Source organism: Zingiber officinale, chromosome 8B, assembly GCF_018446385.1.
Source record: "Zingiber officinale cultivar Zhangliang chromosome 8B, Zo_v1.1, whole genome shotgun sequence".
Lineage (NCBI taxonomy): Eukaryota > Viridiplantae > Streptophyta > Magnoliopsida > Zingiberales > Zingiberaceae > Zingiber > Zingiber officinale.
Window position 1 is genome coordinate 103,118,730 of NC_056001.1, and position 23,719 is coordinate 103,142,448.

Genomic DNA, 23,719 nt, shown 5'->3' on the forward strand with positions numbered 1-23,719 from the left:
ATCTCACCACCACCACCACCACCAACAATGAGTTGGCATACAAAGTCTATGTAGTCATCGGGAGGTCCATGGTTTACTCACCACCAGTGAGTTGGCATACAAAGTCTATGTAGTCATCGGGAGGTCCATGGTTCACATTGAGTGATCAAGGAATTGAAGAAGAGGAAGATATGTTCACCGCCAAGTTATTGAAGGGACGAGCTTGTGATGGCATGGCACATATTGATCAATATCAACTAGAAGTGATTCCGGATTGAATCTCACATACCAATGTGGTGGCCGAGAGAAGATTAGTGGAAAAGAGATCAAGAGAAATTCAATAGAATGTAATTGATAATGTACATCCAATAAAAAATAGCTCATTCATTCCTAAGAACTCAATCAATCTCAATGACTATTGAACGACATATTGCACGAAAACAAGGTAGGTGTCTCCCCGTTTCAATTATAGCTACATCTATGTTAGTCGATAGTGGCGACGTTGAGACATCAGCCAAGCATTTGACAAATGCCGAAAAATCGCATCAATTGCTAGTTGTATCTTGTGATTTACATAAGATAGAAACATGATTAAAATGAACAAGGAATCAATGTAATGCCGACTATTTCACGAGGCTGGGTTAGCTATCTAATTTATGTTTTCCCCTTCATATGCGAGAACAAAAGTAAAAACCTTTAAACTCGAAGGGAATTCTTTTCTTTTCTTTTTAAATAGCATCGTAAACCTGATTCACTTTGTAGTTTTCATCTGAAAAATGGCATCTTAAAACTTTTCATCTGAAGAGAGGAATTTTCAAGGCATCAAATCCAAAGTTACCTAGATCAGCAAATTGAGGGATTTTATGATATTTCAAAACCACAAGTTTCAATCAAAGAGACATTTAAAAATAATTGTTGCTTCCATCAAAGATTATTTCATATAAAGATTGAACTTTTATTCTTCTTAATTTAACTAGATGCAATGTCCTGTACAGAGCTCAATGGAGCACAAAAGAACGACTACAAATAATTGGGATATCATTGTTCTTAATTTCCCTTTTTCTTTTGGGAAAAAAAAGTAGCTCCGATACAACAAGAACAGATGTCTTCACTTTGTTACGAGTAACTAATAGATTCTCTCGCAATTGACTACTACTTGTACAAAAGGTTGTATGCAGGTATATCTCGAATTCGGTGTATATCATCCAAAGAAAGTTCCCTCTCTAGTTGTATCCTTGTTGCTTCTAAGACTTCCTGGAGGCAAGCATCAGAAGAAGATATAATAATGTCAGACAAGAAATACTGAGGGAAACTTGCCTACAAATATATTTTTTCGGGACAGTAATAGTACGTTGAATTGCATATATGAAGCTCCCATAGCGATCCACTGGGCATCCATCAGTTGAAAGGCTATAGAGTATAATATGTCGAATGCTTCCTCGTCTTCTGCAAGGAGGAAAGGAGACATGATGAACTAGCTACTACCTCTTTGCAACTAACTTGTGAATTACCTGATAAGACTTTAAGGAAATTCATCGCTGGTAGAGTCTTGGGTTTCGCTGTGGAGAAGAAAATAAAAAGTTTGAGGAAAGCAGACAGAAGGATCCTAAACGTGGATCTTAAAAAAAACAACACTAAAATGAAATCGAGATATATTGCACTGGCAGATGAAACTTTTCTTGGCGTGAGTTCTTTGGCATGCTTAATATCCTTTCAAAATTGCCACTGAAAGCATAAAAAAGATGGTAAATACTGCCGGTTGATTGACTTTGACATTTAAGGGGTTCAAGAGTTGTATGATAAAACTAAACAATACCGGAAGCTAATGTGCGATAAATATTACAAAGATGATAACCACTCTGATTTGGCACCAATTTTTTCTCTTGATAGATTCTTCTACTTTTCTAGAGTAAATGTGAACTTCCATCAAATCTCTCTCATTCTGCTTTCTCTCATTTTGTTTTACAAGAGAAGATAGTGGAACACTTACAATCCCTCTTTTGCAAATCTTAAAAAATTCTGTCCATCTACCTAAACTTAATATGCAACTTTGCAGAGTTCAATGGTAGGATAAAATCCACAAAGCAGTTATATCTTTACAAACTTCTGGTCCATATCGATATATGCACTCTAAGGGAGGGTAAAAGGAGAAGATTATATTCTAAGTACATATTGAGATCTCAATGAATGCACCTAGAATGGCATGATTGATGTTTTCTATTTGGAATACGGTTCCTAACAAATGTTTTCTTTTTCCAAAAAGTCATCTTATCTGTTCCCTTAGTACATATTTATACAATAATCTCCCAATTATGTATCTATAAAACTGAATCCAAGTCATAATGCATGTTTATTGTTCACCAACCTGAATTCAATTCAAGCATCTGAGTCAACATGAATGACACATTGACACCTGCAACAGCAAATGGATATTCCCATGCAGCTCTCATTCCTTCTTGCTTGAACAATAGTTTTTGAAAAGAAACCTACATGTTGGGAACATGACAAAATTAGTTTCAAAAATGCATTTTTGTTACATGCTAATGTCGTGCAGAAACTGTGGGAAGTCTTTTCATGTTGTGCCTGTACCAGCATTTGTATGTTAAGAAGCTTATAAGCAGCATCACATGACAAAAGGGTGTGCTGTAGCAAAAGTAGCATCTTGGCGGACTTGCAGTCCAAGCAAGAAAAATACATCATCCAATCAACAAAACATGATTCTATCTAAACTGAAGATGCAGTTTTTTGACTTTATCATAAGGAATTACACAGCAGAGACAAAAAGATTGCATACCGGGTAAGTTCTTGCAAAGAACAATAGATTCTCAAGCGCAATAAATCCACAACCCCTGGAAATAAACAAAGAGAAAGAAATGATTTTGTTATCCTGTAGGATAGATTAACCATAAATAGGTAGAGTTCACATCTAAAAGCTTAAAATATTGCTTATGGTGATTGCTAGCAGCAGGGATGCATGAATCTCACAATATGTCCGTTTCAAATCTATATACAATGAATAAATCAAGTGATCTGATCAAGATGAAGTCTCCCAACAAAAATTAAAGATCAAGTTTTACATCGAAAACTGAATTTCAATGATGTGAATTCCTCCTTAATTCTATTAGAAACTAAAAGAAAGGAAACATCTTCAAGCAAACTCAGTATTAGGTGAAACTAAGCACACATTCTTGACTTGTTGAAATCAGTTGACTACCTGAAATCAGTTGATGGATTTGGCCCTTGCCAACCCATGTCTTTCCATTGCTCTGAGACTAGGCCTGTCAGTTGTGTTTCTGGGAACGAAGCATACCAAAGAGATAGGAGAGCTTCCTGGGAACAAGAAAGTGAAAGGGTAACAGATATAGACATGGAGATCAATAAACTTCTAAGATTCCTAACTGTTTATCATTCCAGCAAACCTGATTGTTGAGTAGAGAAAGAATATAAATGCTCTAACATATTAGAATCAGATCCCTAAAATGTGAACAAATGCTATGTTTTCTAAGCATTGTTTAATAAATTGCAATGGTAACCTTTACAACATCTAAGTCTGAATGATCATCACAACAACATAAACCTTTTGAAAACTCAAATGAGACCCTCATTTCTAAATGTGTTAAAATTATCTATAACATCATGGAACTAGTAGACTAAAAGTGTATACCTGATGATCAGGTCTCGTCTCATCAAATGGTACATTCAGTCTTTCCTTAAGCTTTTGTAACCGTGCTTCCTAGAAAAATTAGAAAAAAAATGAAGAGATCCATTCACTTCAATAAAAATTAAATACAAGAAAATAAGAATGAAATGAAGGGAAATTCTCCATTATTTCCACATTATGTTCCACAAAATCTTTGTAGGAATGCTCTCCTTTGGTAACAAATGCTAATATGATATGAACTATTGAAGTTTTTTTTTTTCTTTTTTCCAACGGGTAGCAACTAGCAACATGATGAATTGAGGCCTGTAGTTAGTTGAGCTAGACCAACTTAGATTTGATTCTTAAATCTGCAGTAAAACAACAACCTTTTTTGGCGTGTAATTCCTTGACCTTAGACCACTTTGTTATGCATTTCTGACTTGAGAAAATAAACAAGGCTTTATGTTCTTCAAACATCCACTAATGGTTCCTTAAATTCCATCAGAAGTTCATCCATGTTGGAAGATCATAGATAGAGATAAAAAGATAGTTGAGGTTTGTAAGGGATTAAAGAACAATGTTGCTTCATAATCTAGAAAGAATTGTTAATTATACGAGTCTACCAAAAATGAGGTTAATAACTTAAATTCTCAAGATATTTAGCTATAAAAGCTCCTCAATTATAACAAACCTCTTCAATAGCAGAGAAGGATAAGAAACAACTTTAACTGCCAAATCTCACCTGCCTTACTAATTCTTCTTCTTGTTTATGAGGAATAGAACATATTCAACAGCAAGGTTTAAAATTTCGACCCGTGTCAAGATTTCAGTGCTGGACCGAAACGATACGGTTTTGGTATCATATCGTGTCGTGCCGATATAGTTTCAGTATTTTTAAAATATAAAATATATTAATTAAAAAATAAAACATTTAACATAAATATTTAAAAAATAAACAATATAAAAAAATAATCTTTAAAAAAAGGAAAAGATATGAAAATAGATAAATAAATAAATAAATAAAAATTTTATTATAATTTTTAAATTAAAATAAATGAAATATAAAATTAATTAGATAATTTTATTAGAGTTTAATAAAGCCTTTTAGATTATCTCCATCATAGCTAGGAGTTGATTAAAATAATTAACCTAAGTTTAATTAAAAATAATCCGAAATCTGACACCACTCGCAAGCTCACGTGACTTTGGCGTTGCAGCGGGGTTGCGCGACCCCTCAGTCATGGCTGCAGGGATCGCGTGATTCCTCCGGCACGACTACAATGATCGTGTGACCTATCTGCAACGGCTGCAGGGTCGCGCGACACTTCCGCAAAGGTAGCGGAAGGGTTATACGACCCCTCCGCTGCTGTTGTGGGGTCCAGCGACCCCTCCACTGTGACCCCAAGGTCGCGCAACACGTCGCAGCTATCATGGGTATGGTGTCGAGGTCGTGCCAGTGTCGGTGCCGGTCACCGAGTGGAACAAGATATTTCACCTGTTTCGACCTTCTTGGCACGACACTTTAAACCATGTTCAACAATATACTACTCAATTTCAGTCATAGTACTTGATCCGCATGGTTAGAAGTTTGCTAATCTAGTTCAACAGGTTGCAGCTTGAAGGCAACAACAACCAAGCTTTATCCCACCAGGTGGGTCGGCTTCATGGATCCTTCTACACCGTTGGGCTCTATCCCGCTACTATATCATTATCTATACTTAAATAAATTTTATCTTGCTTTATTATTGCTAACCAAGTTGTTGCAACTGTAAAGTTGTTGCTATGTGACCAAAAAGGTTAGGGGTTCGAATCCTGGAAACAACCTCTTGTAAAAAGCAGGGTAAGGTTGCGTACAATAGATCCTTCCCTGGGACCCCGCATGGCGGGAGCTTCGTACACCGAGTTGCCCTTTTTATTGTTACTAACCAAGTCTTTTTTGATCTTCCTCTTTCTTGTTTGATGTGTGTATTTGTCATAGTTTCACATCGCTTAACTGGAGTATTTATTGACCTTCTAAACGTGTCTCTCGGAGTTTTCCCTATGTAATTCTGACTTTCTCTCTAATGCTCACATTTCTTATTTTGTCCATTCTCGTATGTTCACATAAGCACCTTAACATCTTCATCTCTGCAACTCTCATCTTCTGCTCATGTGCTCGAGTTATAGCCCAACATTCAGTGTCATATAACATAGCAAATCTAACTGTCATTTGTAGAACTTTTCTTTAAATTTTAGAGATACTTCACGATCACATAAAACACCTGACGCTCTCCTCAATTTTAACCATCCTGCTTATATTTTAGGTAAGACATATATCTCAATCTCTCCATTGTTTTGCAAAAGTGATCCTAAATACTTAAAACTCTCAGTTCTAGACAAATCATCTCCAATTTTAATAATTATCTCATTACGTCTAATATTCCTAAACATAAATTCCATATATTCGATCTTTACTCAACTAAACCTAAAACCTTTCACTTCTAGTGTTTCCCGCTAAGATTCTAATTTTAGTATTTACTACTTCACGTGTCTCATTTATTAAAACAATATCATTCGCAAACAATATGCACCACGATACCGTATCTTGAATATGTCGAGTGAGTTCGTCCATGATTAGTGTAAAAAGATAGGGACTTAAAGCTAATCCTGATGTAATCCTATCTTTATCGGAAGTGCTTCAGTTAATCCGCTTGAAGTTTTCACTCTGGTTGTTGCATTTTCATACATATGCTTAATTAGTGTTGGAAAATTAGGAGATCCTGATTTTATAAAATCAGGAAATAATCTTTAAGATATGGATTGCATAAAACCAGGAAAGAATCTTGCGAAATTAGGAAATAATCTCTGATTTTAGTAATTTCCATTTCTTATGTTCCTTTCTTTTATTTGCTCCTATTTCAATATTTTATATCTTCTATTTATTGATGTAATGTATAGTTGAAAAATAATAACAATTCCTCTTCTTCCTGTTTTTTTTCCTTCAATCGAGCTAGGTTTTTTTCTCATGGCAAATTAACATCCATGGAAGACTGCCTTAACCGATACCATGAGTAGAGATTCTATGGTGTCTAGAGAAGAAACGACGGTCTCAAATTTAAACCCACCGGTATCTTTCAATAGTTCAACGGAGGTATCCTCTAATTCACTCCAAATTAATATTCAACGTCTTAACGGGAAGAACTACACATAATGGTCACAAACTATGTGTCTGCTCTTAGAAGGGAAAGGTAAACTTGGATATGTTACTGAAGAAGTGATAAAACCAGCTGATGGAGACTCCAGATTTAAAGCCTAAAAATCTGAAAATTCATTGTTTATGGCATGGTTAATCAATTCCATGGAGCCCCCTATTGGAAAACCATTTATATTCCTACCTACAGCTAAAGAGGTGTTGGAAGGCAGCTAGAGACATTATTTAGATTTGGAGAACTCTTTACAAATTTTTAACCTAAAATCAAGGCTATGACAAGCAAAGTAAGGAAATGTGACGGGACTTCCTACTATAATGAGTTGATGACGTTGTGGCAAGAACTAGATCTATGCTATGATAATATTTGGAATTGTGCTGATGAAAGTGTTCATTTTATGAAACGACAAGAGAATGATTGGGTGTTTATTTTCTTGGCGGGGCTAAGAAAGGATTTAGATAAAGTAAGAGGTTGAATCTTGGGAAAGATTCCTCTACCAATGATCTGTGAAGTATTTTCAGAAGTCCGGAGAGAAGAAGCTCGACAAACGGTTATACTTAACAAATCTGCCTCAGTCTCTACTAACTTATGTTTGGAAAGTTCTGCCTTGCTACTAAAGGTTTTCAAGAGGAAGCGAAGAAAGATGGCAAGAGTTTTGGAAAACCATGGTGCGACCATTGTAAATGCCCAAGGCACACGCGAGAAATATGTTGGAAAATCCATGGGAGATTGCAGATGACTCTCTTTCAACCATTGAAGGAAAATGTTCTGTTATAGTATCACCTATGCTTACTCTAAATGATATTCTTTATGTTCCAAAGTTGTCTTGTAACCTTTTATCTATCAGTAAATTGGTTCATGATCAAAATTGGCAAGCTAATTTCTTTTCGTCTCACTGTGTATTCCAGGATTTGACCTCGGGGAGGCTGATTAGGAGTGGAGGACTCTACTTCATTGAAAATGAATCTAAATCAAGAAAACAATCTCAACCAAGAGGTTTCTGCTTTGAATCTATTTCTGTTTCAAACAGTAATTTTATGTTGTGGCATTTTAATAAGGACATCCTAGTTTTCGATATTTAAAACACTTGTTTCCTAAATTGTTCCACAATAAAGATCCATCGTTGTTTCATTATGAAGTATGTGAGATTGCAAAACACCACCGCACATTCTTCCCTTTACAGCCATACAAGTCATCAAAACCATTTACCATAATTCACAGTATATTTGGGGTCCTAATAAGATAAACACACCCTCTAATAAGAAATGGTTTATTATATTTACTGATGATCATACTTGACTTTGTTGGGTGTATTTATTAAAAGAAAAATCAAAAGTTGAACAAGTCTTTAAAATAAATTTCAATATGGTGCAGACTCAATTTCAAACTAATATATAGATTTTTAGAAGTGATAATGAAGAGTAATTTAATATGATCATAGGAAATTTTTTCCTTGAAAAGGGGATAGTTCATCACAGTTCATGTATAAATGCACCTCAACAAAATGGTATTGCTGAAAAAAAAAATAAATAGCCTGAGCATTACTTTTTTCAACCAAAGTACAAAAATATTTGTGGGGTGAAGTTATTTAACTGCTGCATATTTAATTAATAGAATGTCATCTAAATTTCTATAATTTAAGACTCCATTCAATACATTTACAACATGTTTTCCTACTATTCATCTTTTAGCTAATTTACCATTAAAAATATTTGGTTGCACAACTTTTGTTCACAAACATAGGATAACTAGAAAACTTGAGCCACGGGTAAGAAAATGTGTCTTTGTGGGTTACTCCCCTATGCAAAAAGGTTCTGAGTGTTATGATTCGATATCAATTTTTTTTGTGACAATGGATGCCATATTTTTTGAAACACAACCTCTGAGACATTTCCTCCCGTTGCAAAACTAAATACGGTGAGAGTACTTTTATCTATTGCTACTAATCTAGACTAGCCTTTGTTACAATTTGACGTAAAAAATGCCTTCCTCAATGGTGATTTAGAAGAGAAGGTGTACATGGATAGTCCATCGGGCTTTGAGGAGAATTCAGCTCAAAGGTGTGTAAATTAAGAAAGTCTTTGTGCGGTATCAAGCAGTCTCCGAGAGTTTGGTTTGAGAAATTTGCTCAATCAGTCAAGAAGCAAGGATACACTCAAGGGCAAACAGATCATACATTGTTCCTAAAATTTTCCACCAAAGAAAAGATTGTTGTAGTGTATGTCGATGATATTATTGTCACTGGTAATGATGTGATTGAAGTGGAAAGACTGAAGAAAAGCCTAGTAGTTGAATTTGAGATCAAGGATTTGGAAACATTAAGGTATTGCCTTGGTATGGAAGTTGCTCACTCTAGAGAAGGTATTGTTGTCTCTCAACGGAAGTATATCCTTGATCTCTGGGAGGAAACAAGAATGAGTGATTGCAGAACCACAAAGACTCCCATGGATCATAATATAAAACTCTGGGAAAAAAAAGTGTTCCTATTGATACCGGTAAATACTAAAGGTTAGTTGGGAAACTAATTTACCTATCTCATACTCGGCCAGACATTACTTATTCAGTCAGTGTTGTAAGTCAGTTCATGCATGCACCATTTAAAGAACACCTTGAGACTGTTTATAGAATTCTGAGATATTTGAAGACTACTTCTGGAAAAGGTCTGATTTTCAGAAAGACTAATAAAAAAAGTGTTGATGTGTTTACTACTGCAAATTGGGCAAGATCGGTTAATGACAAGAGATTTACTTCAGGATACTGCACCTTTGTATGAGGAAACCTAGTAACATGGAGAAGTAAGAAACAAAGTGTCATGGCCAGAAGTAGTGCAGAAGCTGAGTTTAGAACAATGGCTAGGGAGTTGTGAGATGTTGTGGATATATTCTTAAAGGGCTCAAGAAACCTATAGAACTTCCATTGAAGTTATACTATGTTAATAAGGCCGCAATAAGCATTGCTCATAATCCTATTCAACATGATAGAACGAAACACATTGAGATTGATTGACATTTTATAAAGGAAAAAATTGAAGCCGGAACCATTTGCTTACCATTTGTACCTTCTAATCAACAAATAGCCGACCCCACCTAGTGGGATAAGCTTGGTTGTTGTATATGGCTTGCATAAAATTAGGAAAGAATCTTGGAAAATCAGGAAATAATCTTTGATTTTAGTAATTTCCATTTCTTATGTTTCCTTTCTTTTATTTGATCCTATTTCAGTATTTTATATCTTCTATTTATTGATGTAATGTCTTGTTGAAAAATAATAACAATTCCTCTTCTTAATGTTTTTTCCCTTCAATCTTCCTAGTTTTCTTCAATTAGTTCAATATATACTACGCTAACATCTCTTTTTTCTAAAATTCTCCATATAATTTCTCTTGAGAGTCTATCATAACCTTTTTCTAAGTTAATGAATACCATGTGTAAATCTTGCTTTTGCTCCCTATATTTTTCAATTAATTGCCTCTATTGTCGACCTTTCAGGCATGAACCCAAATTGATTTTGGGTCATCTGATCTCCTTTCTTAATTTTTTTTATTACTCATTCTCAAAGTTTTATGGTATGACTCATTAGTTTAATACCCGTTTGCACAATTTTGTACATATCCTTTGTTCTTATATAAGGGAACTAGAGTACCCTCCATTAATCAAATATTTTTTTCATTTTCAATATCATGTTAAATAATTTTGTAAGCTATTCAATACATTTCCCTAAGCACTTCCAATCTCTATCGTTTGCATTCCATTTAAAACTTGTTCTACTTCTGAAATTTAAATTCTACGATAAAAATTTAAATTTTTATACTTATTTGACCTACTTAAATTACCTAAGTTAAGTTAGTCACCTAAATCTTCTTTAAAAAGTTGATGAAAATATCAATCCACAGCTATTTTATATCTCCATCATTTACTAGTGCCCTATTATATTTATCTTTAATACATCTTATTTGGATAAAATCTCTTATCTTCCTCCCTATCACTTTAACTATTCTATAAATATCTTTTTTCCCTTCTTTTGTATCTAATTTTAGATATAACCGTCATTTTTTGTTTCATTCACGGCTATCTTAACCTTTTTCTTGACTATTGTATATTTTTTTAAGTTTTCTTCGTTCTTACAAACATATAATTCCTTATAAGAGGTTTATTTTTCCTTCACTTTCTTTCGTGCTTTCTCATTCCACCATCAAGATTCCTTACTTAGTAGTGCATGCCTTTCTTCCGTGCTTTCTCATTCCACCATCAAGATTCCTTACTTAGTGGTGCATGCCCCTTTGACTCACCGAGTACACTTTTGGCTACTATTTTCAACTTTGATACCATCTTATCCCATGTCATATTAGAGTCACTGTAATACTCATACTCCTACATTCTTTTTAAAATATTTTACTTCTCATCCTTTAACTCCCACCACTTAATTCTAGGAGTTGTGTATATTTTTCTTCTATTGATACTATAATTGAGGCGTATATCCAATATTACTAATTTATATTGAATAGTTAAGCTTTATCCGAGGATAACCTTGCAATCTTTACAATCCTAGCCATAAAAAAGTCAATTTGAGATTTATTATTCTCACTTTTGAATGTGACCAAGTGTTCTTTTCTTTTCTTAAAAAATATATTAACAGGTATAAAGTCATATGTTATCGTAAAATCTAATATAGTTTTTCCTTTCTTGTTCCAAACTCATAACCCCCATGCACCCCCTTATATTCCTCATTTTTCACTCCGATATGCCCATGTAGATCATCTCCTATTAAAATCATTTCATTTTGTGGAATATTTTATAATACTTCATCTAGGTCGCCTCAAAACCTTGATTTGACATCTTCATCTAATCCGGTGCATATATGTTAATTACGTTCATAGTCTTTTTTGTCACTACTATCTTAAGAGCTATAATTCTATCCCCCTTTCTAAATACTCCTACAACTTCATCCTTTAACGAACTATGGGTGCAGAGGGATCTAAACGAGTAACTTTGTAGCAGAGGGATCTTAAACCTCTTGCTGACACCTCTTTTTTTTTATATTTATACTTTGAGAGTTTCGACCCTTCAGCAACGACTAGTTCAAGGCTCCATTTTGTAGCTAGACAGCGTAGAAACCCATAATTTCTCAATGTAGCCATAACCAGTCAAGAAGAAGGTTGGCAAGATTGAGACACGGGCCTTTCATTGAATATTAAGAATCTCAATTGGGTACATGATTGTGCTATACAGTAGGCATCCTAGATTTGGATCCTGTGATATCATTGGATTGAATATGGAATCTACATGTCAGGAATGAATTACTCATGACTCCTCAGGTAGTTTCTATTTAACCATAGTGTAATAGGTGGATCTGACTAATTAGGGTTCTAACATTACGGATTTTCACTAAAAACTTTGATCTAATTTCTCATCTAGAATCTAATAAAGATTTTAATCATGTTTCCTGGAAAGTTATAGAGGCTAAAGCCAGATGTTTTAACTATAAAAACAATGACATATCTATTTAATTTCCTTCTTGGTTGCTGGCTGAAAGTTATTCCTATTCTTCCTTTTACAATAAATTTTAGGAATCAGAGTACTACTTTTATATTGAAAGATTTCCTTTTTTTTAAAAAAAAAAAAAACTCTACAGGAATCTTAGATTATAGTCTATATCTTAATTGTACCAGCATTCCATTGTGAAAATCAATTACCTGAAGAGGGGTCACAGAAAAATCAGTTGCTCTCTCACCTACACTTTGTCGTTTATTGCTATTGCGGGAAAATAGTCCTGCAAACCATGATCGAGGTCCAACCATAGCATCACCTGTAACCAATATAGAACTGTAGTCGGTAGGCAGATAACAAAACACAAACTTGGATGATGAGGTTGCTGTGTTCAGAAAATTATAAAAACACAAAGTAGTCAAGAGATGAAGCAACTTCAAGCATATAAATTTGAAAATAAATAATAAAAATATCCTAAAGCTGAAGAAAAGCTGTTCCAAATGACAAGAGTGGGGGGAAAAAAGGAAAAGCTATCGTATAATTTCAGCAGTCCTACGTGACAGGAAGCATTAACATTAACATTAACATTGACATTAACAACGTACAGATCCAATCCCATATAAGCGGAGATTTGAAAAATAGTAAAGGAGACATATTCTATGATAGGGTATCAGATTGTTAATTGCATAAAGATCTAAAACTGTTCAGTCAGCTCCCTATGAACCCTAGAAGAACAAGCCTGATCAAGGAATTAAAAAAAAAAAATTGCTATCAAAACTCTAACCTGTAGCACTGCTTCGACTCTGAGAACACGAGGGGAATTGCAGATGCTAATGGTTGCATAGCATTCATCCTCCGATTCCCCAAGCTTCATCGCCGCTGTGCCATCGGCTTCTTTTTTCCCCCTTTTACCCTAACTTAACGGATGGAAAATCCGTCTCAGTCTCTCTCGCGCTCTCTTCCCGGCGATCGCCGAGCCGATTGAAGCCGCCAATACTCAGGGAACTGCAAGAATTAGAGATCTCCGCACCGGCTCCGCCCGTTGTCGTCGGCCCCCTTGTCCATTTTCTCGTCGCTTCAAGTTGGTAATGGATGTGCCGCGCATTTCGGTTGGGACGGTAAATTTTCTATTCTTGCCTGCTTCCGTTTGAATTAGGTTCCTTTCTCATCACCAATTCCAATTTTCATAAAATGTTCTTAAATTTCAAAAAAAAAAAACGAAAACCAAAATTACTTTCTTTATTTTAAAAAATATTTTTTTTTAAAGTTGAATCGACTAATACTGACAATACCGATCCGATTCCATGTACTAATCCTGAAAATGACTTGTACGAGTTGAGATCCTCTATTTTGAAAAGAACGTGTCGTCGGATCGAACAGGTTAAATCATATTTCAAAAATGTAATACACATCATAAGGATATCATGATCGTTCGATTGACAAGAGATCACATCATTTTCAAGATTAAGGATCTCAACTCTACTTGTACAATCCCAAAAAAAAAAATCTCTTATAATTAAATATCTTACGAAAATAAACGAGAAAGATCCCATCAACCCAAAAAAAAGATAAAAAAACAAAAGGACATTTATTACTTACGTTTTTATCACATGGACGTCGTTTTTTTTTAAAAAAATAGTCAAATCAAAGACCTTTTTAAAATAACTTATGATAAATACCCTTGCATCATTTGACTAAGAGCATCTCCAATGCAAACTTTGTCAAAAATTTATAAAATTTAAAAAACTTATTAAAATTTTTTTTATGATTGTATAAGTGAAGTTTGAGATTTTTAATTCAGGAGCCGATTTGAATTTTCAAATCTATTTTTTCTCTTAAAAATGGAGTCAATAATTAAAAATAATTAATGGAAGCGCCGCCCGCCCCCATTCCTTTCCATAGGGCTCTGTTCCAAACGCCCTCAGAAGTCGCACAAGCCAATCTCGACCGGGGCTCTTCATCCGACGAAGCAACCATCCGTGACGCGCGGAAGGGCAAGACGCCCCGGACGGATTCATCTCCCGAGCGGGTCAATCGATAATTCGCCGAGATCATCCTGCGGGATCCATTGCCGAGGCACTACGCACCCCCGGCGATCGGAGAATACAACGAGACCACCGACCCGGACGACCATCTGGGTAAGTTCGGCAACACCGTCACTTTGCATCAGTATACAGATGGGGTGAAGTGCCGAGTGTTCCTCACCACCCTCTCCGGGTCGGCGCAACGGTGGTTCCGGAGGCTGCCGGACGGATCAATAGCCAGTTTCAAAGATTTCCGGACGGCCTTTCTCCACCACTTTGCAAGCAACAGGCGCTATCAGAAAACCAGCGTCAGCCTGTTCGCCATCAAGCAAGGGCCAAGGGAGTCACTCCGAGCTTACATCCAACGCTTCAACCAGGTGCCCATGGACATCCCGACGGTCACCTCGGAAACAATGATGAACGCGTTCACACAGGGGTTGGTGGACGGTGAGTTCTTCCGATCGCTTATTCGAAAGCCGCCTTGCAGCTACGACCACATGCTGAACAAGGCCAACGAGTACATCAATGTGGAAGAAGCTCAGATGGCAAGGAGAAAAGAAACGCTATCCGAGCCGTCAGCTTCAGCCGAGCGGAAGCCACCCATTACTCACCAACCGCCCAGAGGACCGCGCGCTGAAGCAGCCCGTCCTCATCAGCACACTCGGTCGCACGCCGTCCAGCAAGTCGCGGTCGATCGGCCCAAGCCCAAGGGGAAGGTATGGACCCCGATGTTTTGTTCATTCCATCAGTCAGCTACTCACAACACCCGCGACTGTCGGAGCCTCCCCCCATCACTCATCCTGCGCCAAGGAGCTACCGCCGCCGATCACCTTCACTAGACCGGCGACATCGACAACGGAGCCCCGTTCAAAGAATAGAAAGGAGATCCCCTGAGCGGCAGCATCGTCAGCAGCCCGGAGCCCACCATCGGGCGTCGCATGAACGACCTCGACCATCCGCTCAAGAGGAGGAGAATAGGGGCAACGCATCTTGAGGCGAGATCAACATCATCGCCGGAGGCCCGACCGGAGGAGACTCCAATAGAGCCAGAAAGGCACACGCAAGGCAGCTGAGGATACATGCGGTCGGCTGCAGCCATGAGAGGACGAGCGGACCCGAGATCAGCTTCGGGCCTAGGGACCTCGAGGGAGTCGAAGTCCCACACGATGACGCCCTGATCATTCGAGCGGTAATAGCTAACTACACTATTCATCGCATTTTCATTGACACAGGCAGCTCGGTCAACATAATATTCAAGAAGGCCTTCGACCAACTGCAAATCGACCGAGCTGAACTACTGCCAATGACAACCCTCCTCTACGGATTCACTGGAAATGAAGTCTTGCCGGTCGGCCAGGTCCGGCTGGCTATCTCTTTGGGAGAGGAGCCGCTCAGAAGGACAAGGACCACCAGCTTCATCGTGGTTGATGCTCCTTCTGCGTACAACGTTATCTTGGGGCGATCGGCTCTCAATGAGTTCCGGGCGGTCGTCTCTACCTTCTGCCAGAAGATCAAGTTCTCAGTGGAAGACCAAGTAGGGGAGGTGCGGGGAGACCAGCTGGCAGCTCGAAGATGCTATGTGGAGATGGTCCGAGCAGAAGCCAAGTCCACTCGGAAAGTGCCGCGAGTCGAGGTAAATGCTATAACCGAAAAACCACCTTCTTTGGTTTACGAAGAAAAGGAGGAGGTGCAGATTGACTCTTCCCGACCGGAGGCCACCACCTTCATAGCATCCGACCTGGAGGAGAACCAGAAGGAAAAACTGATCAAATGCCTCCAGCGAAACCGCGACGTCTTCGCTTGATCGACCCATGAGCTGCCAGGGGTCCCGCCAAGCGTAGCGCAGCACGAGCTTCACGTCCGACCAGACGCTCGGCCGGTGAAGCAAAGGAAGAGGGACTTTAGCGCTGAGTAGAATGAAATTATCCGGGTGGAGGTAGAGAAGCTTCTGGAGGCCGGCCACATAAGGGAAGTGCAATTCCCAAGTTGGCTCGCAAATGTGGTACTGGTCTCCAAGCCGGGCAACAAGTGGAGAGTCTGCATCGATTTCCGAGACCTGAACAAGGCATGCCCGAAGGACTTCTACCACCTGCCCCGGATCGACCAACTGGTAGACTCCACGGCCGGGTGCAAGCTGATATGCATGCTAGATGCATACCAAGGCTACCATCAAATGTCGCTCGCCCGAGAAGACCAGGAGAAGGTCAGCTTCGTCACGGCGGACGGCACCTACTGCTACAACGTAATGTCGTTCGAGCTGAAGAATGCAGGAACTACCTACCAGCGTCTGATGAACAACGTATTCAGAGAGCAGATCGGACGCAACTTGGAAGTGTACGTGGATGACATACTTATCAAGTCCTTCCGAGCGGCAGATTTCTATGCGGATATGGAGGAGACTTTTCAAACATTAAGAAGATATGGAGTCAAGCTTAACCCTCAGAAGTGCCTGTTCGGAGCAAAAGGCGGGCGCTTCTTGGGTTAAATCGTGACCGAGCGGGGCATAGAGGCGAACCCTAGCAAGATAAAGGCATTGCAAGACATGCCGCCTCCCAAAAATCTTCGAGACGTACACTGCCTCACCGGTCGAATAACGGCGCTGTCAAGGTTTATCTCTAAGACCGCCGACCGGAGCCTACCGTTCTTCAAGATAAACGAGGAGTGCGATCGGGCATTCGAGGAACTAAAGACTTACCTGAACTCCTTACCCGTGTTGGCAAAACCGGTCGTAGGCGAGCCACTCCACATTTATTTATCTTCAACCGAGCATGCTGTGGGCTCGACATTAGTAAGGTCGAACGGCGAAGAACAGCCTGTGTACTTCTTAAGCCATATCTTAAAGGATGCTGAGTCTCGCTACACCGGTCTCGAGAAGTTGGCCTTCGCCTTGGTCCTTGCCGCTTGGAGGTTGCGCCCTTACTTTTTGGCGCACACCATTATTGTGATGACGAATAGCCCATTGGGAAGGGTACTCCTAAACCCTGAAGCATCCAGACAACTCATCAAGTGGACGACGGAGCTAAGCGAATTCGACATCCAATACCAACCCCGCTCGGCGATCAAGGCACAGTCCTTGGCAGATTTCGTGACGGAGGTACAAAAGCCCGAGCCCGAAGCTACATGGAAAGTATATGTGGACGGATCGTTCACTCGGCTTGGAAGCGGAATTGGGATCCTGCTACTTTCGCCACAGGAAGAGCAGATGCATTTGTCCGTTCGGCTGGACTACCGGGCAAAAAATAATGAGGCAGAGTACGAAGCCCTCATAGCCGGACTACAGGCCGCACGACATGTTGGAGCCAGCCGGGTGGTGATCCACTCGGATTCCCAGCTAGCCGCTCAACAACTCACGGACGCCTTTGAGATAAACAACGCAAGACTCAGGCTGTACGCGGAGGCCTTTGAAAAACTCAAAACCAGCTTCACCGAGGTGGTGGTCCAGAAGATACCCCGAACGGAGAACCAGGCGGCAGATGAATTAGCCAAGCTCGCAAGTTCGATATCGCCGGTCGTCATCCAGCAACCAATCGAGCAAGTATCCTTGGTAGCGCACGTGGACAGGATGGAAGACCTCACATTCCCGAACGATTGGAGAACAACCATAATGGAGTTTCTGCGCTCAGGGGTCACGTCATCCGATCGGGAGGAAGCCCAGCTACTGAGGAGGAGAGCCGGCCGGTTCATGCTCATCGGAGATCAGCTTTACAAAAAGGCGTTCTCCCGACCTCTGCTGAAGTGTGTCAGTTCGGAAGACGCCAAGTACATTCTCCAGGAGGTACACCAAGGATCTTACGGAGGTCATCCGGGCGGCCGGTCTTTGGCTAGGAAGATCCTGCTGGCCGGATACTTCTGGCCAACTCTACACGAGGACGTCGCTCGGACCGTCGCAACATGTCTTTCTTGTTAGAAGTACCACAGTTTATCTCATAGGCCGACGGAGGAAATGAAAGCGTCCACCGTGTCCTGCCCGTTCGACCAGTGGGGCATGGACATCGTAGGACCTTTCCCTATGGCGATCGGACAACGGAGGTTCCTAATGGTGGCAGTCGATTACTTCTCCAAGTGGGTGGAAGCTGAGCCACTGGCCAAGATAACCGAGCAGATGGTCAAGAAATTCATCTTGCAACACATCATCTGTCGGTTCGGCATTCCGCGGCGGCTCATGTCGGACAACAGGCGACAGTTCGTCGGAAAGCAGCTCGAGGAATAGTGCGAGGGATATGGCATTGAGCAGCACTTCACGTTTGTGGCGTATCCCCAAAGTAACGGTCAAGCCGAAGTAGCCAACAGGGAGATCCTCCGAATTTTTCGGGCTCGACTCGACCACATGGGAGGAAGCTGGGTGGACGAGCTGCCGGGAGTCCTATGGGCTATCAGCATGACCCCTATGGAGGGAATGGGAGTAACACCGTTCCACCTGGTATATGGAGGCGAGGCGGTCATCCCAGTCGAAGTCGACGTAGAGTCTGTCCGGATCTAGAACTACGACGAGGATAATGGCGAGCGAAGGCAGCTAGAATTGGACTTGATCAACGAGGAGTGAGCCAAAGCGTCCGTCCGACTGATAGCCTACAGGCAAAGAATGAAGCAGAACTACAACCGCCGCGTGATTCCCCGAGCATTCCAGGTGGGTGACTTGGTCTGGAAGAAAGTGAAGCCGGTCGGGGACGTAGGCAAGCTGGAGGCTCCCTGGGCAGGACCCTTCAAAGTCGTCGAGAAGCTCCGATCGGGAGCCTACTACTTGGAGGATGAGGATGGACGACGACTACAGAGACCATGGAGCGCAAACCACCTCCAGCCCTATCGGGCCGGATGAAAGGTGCGCTGATGTAATATATTTCATGAATATTCCGTTCGGCTGTATCCTTTGGCTATAGGAGTAAAAGTTATGAGAACAAAGCAAAGGCATGAGCATTGTGCGCCAAGCGGGTAGCTGCATGAAGGCATGGTGAAGACCCCGTGCCGTTAAGCCGGGCGTATATTATCCAAGTTATGCCTGAAGACCGTCAAGCAGCGACGTTAAATCTTAGAGTCGAACCGGCGACTATAAACCCTCCGGCCGGAAGACCGTCGAGCAGCGACGTTAAATCTTAGAGTCGAACCGGCGACTATAAACCCTCCGGCCGGAAGACCGTCGAGCAGCGACGTCAAATCTTAGAGTCGAACCGGCGACTATAAACCCTCCGGCCGAATATAAACCCTCCGGCCGGAAGACCGTCGAGCAGCGACGTTAAATCTTAGAGTCGAACCGGCAACTATAAACCCTCCGGCCGAAAGACCGTCGAGCAGCGACGTTAAATCTTAGAGTCGAACCGGCGACTATAAACCCTCCGGCCGGAAGACCGTCGAGCAGCGACGTTAAATCTTAGAATCGAACTGCCTGGACGAGACAAGTCATGCAAGCTTCGGCTCGGGGGTAAACACCAGCAATCGGCAAGCCTTGCTCTTAGGGGCAAGAAGAAAATAATAACGTACTTCCGTCCGAGTCGATCGACAAGAAGATAATAAAAAGGTCGGCTTGTGAGCCGAGCGGCCGATTGGCCAAGCTACAAAAGGTCAAGTGGCCCAGACAAGCGGCCTAGTTACAGAAAATACTTCGTCAAAAATTCCTTTTGAAAGCGAGGAAGGCAAGATGAGAGACGATTAACGAGAAGGGAAGGTGGGGGACGCGAACGACAGTAGTTCGCGCTCCGATCGGAATACACAGGTATTGATAAAACAAAAAAAAAAGGAGTAAGCTAACAAAAGGACGACATATCTTCATTAAAATTCAGGCCATAAGAGTCGGTCGGAGTGATTACAAAAAACACTTCATTCAAGGAAATTATAAACGTGCTTCGGGATAGAAGAAAGGAGCGTCGTGTAGTCTTTTGCCGAGATGGCAGCGGAGTCGGGAAGCTGACCCTTGGACTTCAGATAGTCCATCGTGGCGGCAATGGCCAACTCAAAGGCAGTATACATCCGCTCGCAGACTTTCTCAGAAAATTCGTTCGAGCGGATGTGCTACAGTCTCAGGGCTGCAACCCGACCTGGCTCGGCCTCTTGATACTCCCTTAAGGCAGCTCGGGAAGCTTCAAGAGCCTCCTGCAAGGTCTTCAGTTTGTCCTTATGTTTGGTCGCCTCCGCCGAGCGGCCCGTCTTCTCGCCGTCCAGTTGCTCCATCAACTCCTTAACTCGTTGCTCCAAGGCCCGCGCCTCGACGTTCTTCTTATCCAGATTGGCGATAGCCTGCTTCTTCCGATCGGTGGCCAGGCTTATTTTCCGGTCAAAAGTTTTGACCTATTTTTCGAATTCGGCTTGCGTATAGGCCTGGTCGGCCGTCTTCTTTCGCTCGGCCTCCAACAAATCTTTGGTCCTCTTGAGCTCCTTCTGCAGCTCGGCATATGAGGGGCCCTGGGAGGACGGGCCACCCGAACTCTTCAGCCTCTTCAGCTCCTCATCCGCCATGGCCAGGGCGGTTGGAGACAGCGATCTCCTCCACCCATCTTTGACATAAACACTAATATTAATAGCCGATCGGAAAGACGCCGTGAAGAACTTCGGAAGAAAACACACTTACCCCAGTGGCCTGCTGCATGTGGCTGTTGGCTAGGTTGCCGAGCGGAATCATCGCAACACGGGCCCGAGCGTCAGCCCACATCTCGGCGAGGGGCCCCTTCAGGGTGATCGTATGCTCGGGCACTGTCGGCCGATCAGACTCGTCCAAAAGCCCCTCGGTGGGAAGGTGCAGAGTGGCCCTGATGGTGCGGCTCTGACCGGGAGTCGTGTGAGCAGACCTAGAGGGAGTAGAGGTCGGGGCGGAGAACTTGGACAAAATGACCGAGTGCTGAACCCGGTGGGAGGCAGGTGGAAGAGTGCTGACCGGCACAGCCTCGATAGGATCGGCAGGCGGGTTCAGTTGAGATGGATTCTGATCAGAGGATAATTCCTCCACCATTGGGGTTTTCCCACGAGAAGCAGATCCCGTCCGCTCGGACACATGAAACAGCGGAAGTAGCCGATCGCAGCGGCGTCTCCGTCCGACGCCTTTTTTGTCTGAGCGGGCGCTCGACTTCCCGATCGGAGCCTTCTGTAAGACCGTTGAATTCGATAGAGGGGGGGTGAATATCGATTCGAAAATCTCGAGTTAAAACGTAGCGGAAAAGTAAAGGAGTAAAGAGATAAACACTGTTGATTTTTACTTCGTTCGGAGCCTGTGACGACTCCTACTCGAAGGCCCGTACTCCTTGAGTACTTTCGTTGGGCAATTCACTAGCAATTCGGATAATTACAATTTACGTACAAATATTGCTAATGAAAAAGAAAGAAAACAAAGCTAACCGACAAACAATGAATTAAAAAGAGAGCCGGAGTGAGTCGTCGGAGCTTTGTGAACGTTGTTGGAGCGCAGAGCAGCAGAGTGATTGGACTCAGAGTTCTCAGAAGACTGATATTTTGAAGCTCCTGCCTGGGGCTTCTTTTATATGCTGCTCCGGGTGCCTGGATCCCTTCCGGGCGCCTGGAATGTGACGTTGTTGGTTGCTACTCGGAAAACCTATAGGTTCCACTGTACAAAAATTTTGTACAAAGGTCTGAACCTTTTCCTAGCTACCATGTGTTCTTTTTAAATTAAATTTTGGATCGCCTGCGGAACTTAACACGTTTGATCCAAAACTTAATCTATTTGTTCTTTTAGGTTTTGACTTGGATCTCCTGCGGAACTTAACACGTTCGATCCAAGTCTCCTTAAGTTATTAATTCCATTAAATATTAATTTCCATAAAAGGTTCCCAGTACTGACGTGGCGAGGCACATGGCCTTCTTGGATATGGGAGCAACCACCACCGACTAGACAAAACCTTTAATAGAAAGCTAATATTTAATTTCCTAAAATAACTTTAGGTTAACCAAAGAGAACAATCAAATCACAAGGAAAAGAAAGAAACAAAAGAACACAACTTCGAAAAAACATATTCGAAATTCTAGAACGTAAGCCTCTTGTATTTGGTATTATTTCCATAAATAACTAGCATGATGCGGAAATAGAAATTACTAGTTATACCTTGTAGAAAAACCTCTTGATCTTCTACCGTATTCCTCTTCTAACCTCAGACGTTGTGTGGGCAACAATCTTCCGAGACGAGAAACCACCAATCACCTTCTTCTCCTCCTAGCTAGGTTCGGCCAACAAAGAGGAAGCTTCACCAAGGAGGAAAAACAAAATACTAACCAAGCTCCAAGAGATGCTAGCTTTCTCCTTCTTCTTCTTCTTCTCCGAGTAGTATCCGCCACCACAAGAGCTTCAATAGAAGGGTAGGGTTCGCCACCACACGAGGAAGAGAGGGAGAGGTTGGCCGGCCACACCAAGGAACAAAAGAGGGAGAGGAATAATAGATGTTGTGTCTTGTGAAGGCACCCTCACCCCTTCTTTTATATTCCTTGGCCTAGGTAAATTAGGAAATTTAATTACAATAATTTTTTCTTAATTTCCTTGACATGATTTAATTGAGAGAAATAAAATAAAATTTCCCCAATTAATTTCAAGTGGCCGGCCCATCATTGGATAACAAAGAGGACAAGTTTTAATCAACAATTAAAACTTCCTAATTTGTTTCCGGAAATTTTAAAAATAAAATTTCTTTAAAATCTCTTCATGGTTGATAAAAGGAAATTTCTATAATTTTAATTTTATCAACATGTGAATAATTTTTAAAGAAAAATAAAACATCTCTCCAATCTAAATAAGGAAAGAGATCTAATCTCTTTCTTTAATCTTTTAGATCTTTTACAGAGAGATATTTTAATTTTAATTCTCTTTAAAATATATCTTCCACATAATAATAAAATTTAAAATTAAATTTCTTTTTATTTATTTTGCCGCCCTACTAGCTTGGGTTCAAGCTAGGCCGGCCACCCAATTCATACCCAGCCCTAGCTCGATCCCAAGCTAGCTTGGCCCCTAAGGGTGGGTATGAAGGTGGGTATAGGTGGGTATAGAACTCTATAAATAAGAGACTACGATAGGGACCGAGAGGAGGAATTGGTTTTGGTCTCCCGATAAAATTAAGCATCCCGTGTTCGCCCCGAACACACAACTTAATTTTATCAATGATAATTCATTCCACTAGAGAACTATCATTGAACTACCGCACCAATCCCAAATTACATTTTGGCTCCTTCTTATTATGAGTGTGTTAGTCTCCGTGTTTAAGATATCGAATGTCCACTAATTAAGTGAGTTCGACAACTCATTTAATTAATGTCTAAGTCCAAGAGTAGTACCACTCAACCTTATCGTCATGTCGGACTAAGTCCACCTGCAGGGTTTAACATGACAATCCTTATGAGCTCCTCTTGGGGACATTATCAACCTAGTATCTCTACGACACAATTTCCTTCTATAATCAACAACACACACTATAA

At 41.0% G+C, this 23,719-nt stretch overlaps 1 protein-coding gene across 1 annotated transcript; it reads right to left on the reverse strand.

Annotated features, from left to right (window-relative positions):
• Positions 1–913: 913 nt before the first annotated feature.
• On the reverse strand, positions 914–13,495 carry LOC122018010 (ELMO domain-containing protein A-like). Its single transcript, XM_042575751.1, has 9 exons — positions 13,078–13,495; positions 12,500–12,612; positions 3,644–3,712; positions 3,194–3,309; positions 2,774–2,828; positions 2,345–2,465; positions 1,491–1,538; positions 1,331–1,425; positions 914–1,233 (listed from the first exon to the last, which is right to left on the reverse strand). The coding sequence occupies exons 2-9, from the start codon at positions 12,602–12,604 to the stop codon at positions 1,132–1,134; spliced, it is 711 nt and encodes a 236-aa protein (XP_042431685.1). The 5' UTR covers positions 12,605–12,612; positions 13,078–13,495; the 3' UTR covers positions 914–1,131.
• Between the last annotated feature and the right edge of the window lie 10,224 nt (positions 13,496–23,719).

Excerpts from the sequence above, each read along its gene's own strand:
- LOC122018010 (XM_042575751.1), bottom strand. The coding sequence starts at position 12,604 with ATGGTTGGACCTCGATCATGGTTTGCAGGACTATTTTCCCGCAATAGC. Across the intron at positions 3,713-12,499 it reads TTTCTGTGACCCCTCTTCAG|GAAGCACGGTTACAAAAGCT; the intron begins GTAATTGATTTT and ends TAATTTTTCTAG. Across the intron at positions 2,466-2,773 it reads TCTTTGCAAGAACTTACCCG|GTTTCTTTTCAAAAACTATT; the intron begins GTATGCAATCTT and ends CCCAACATGTAG.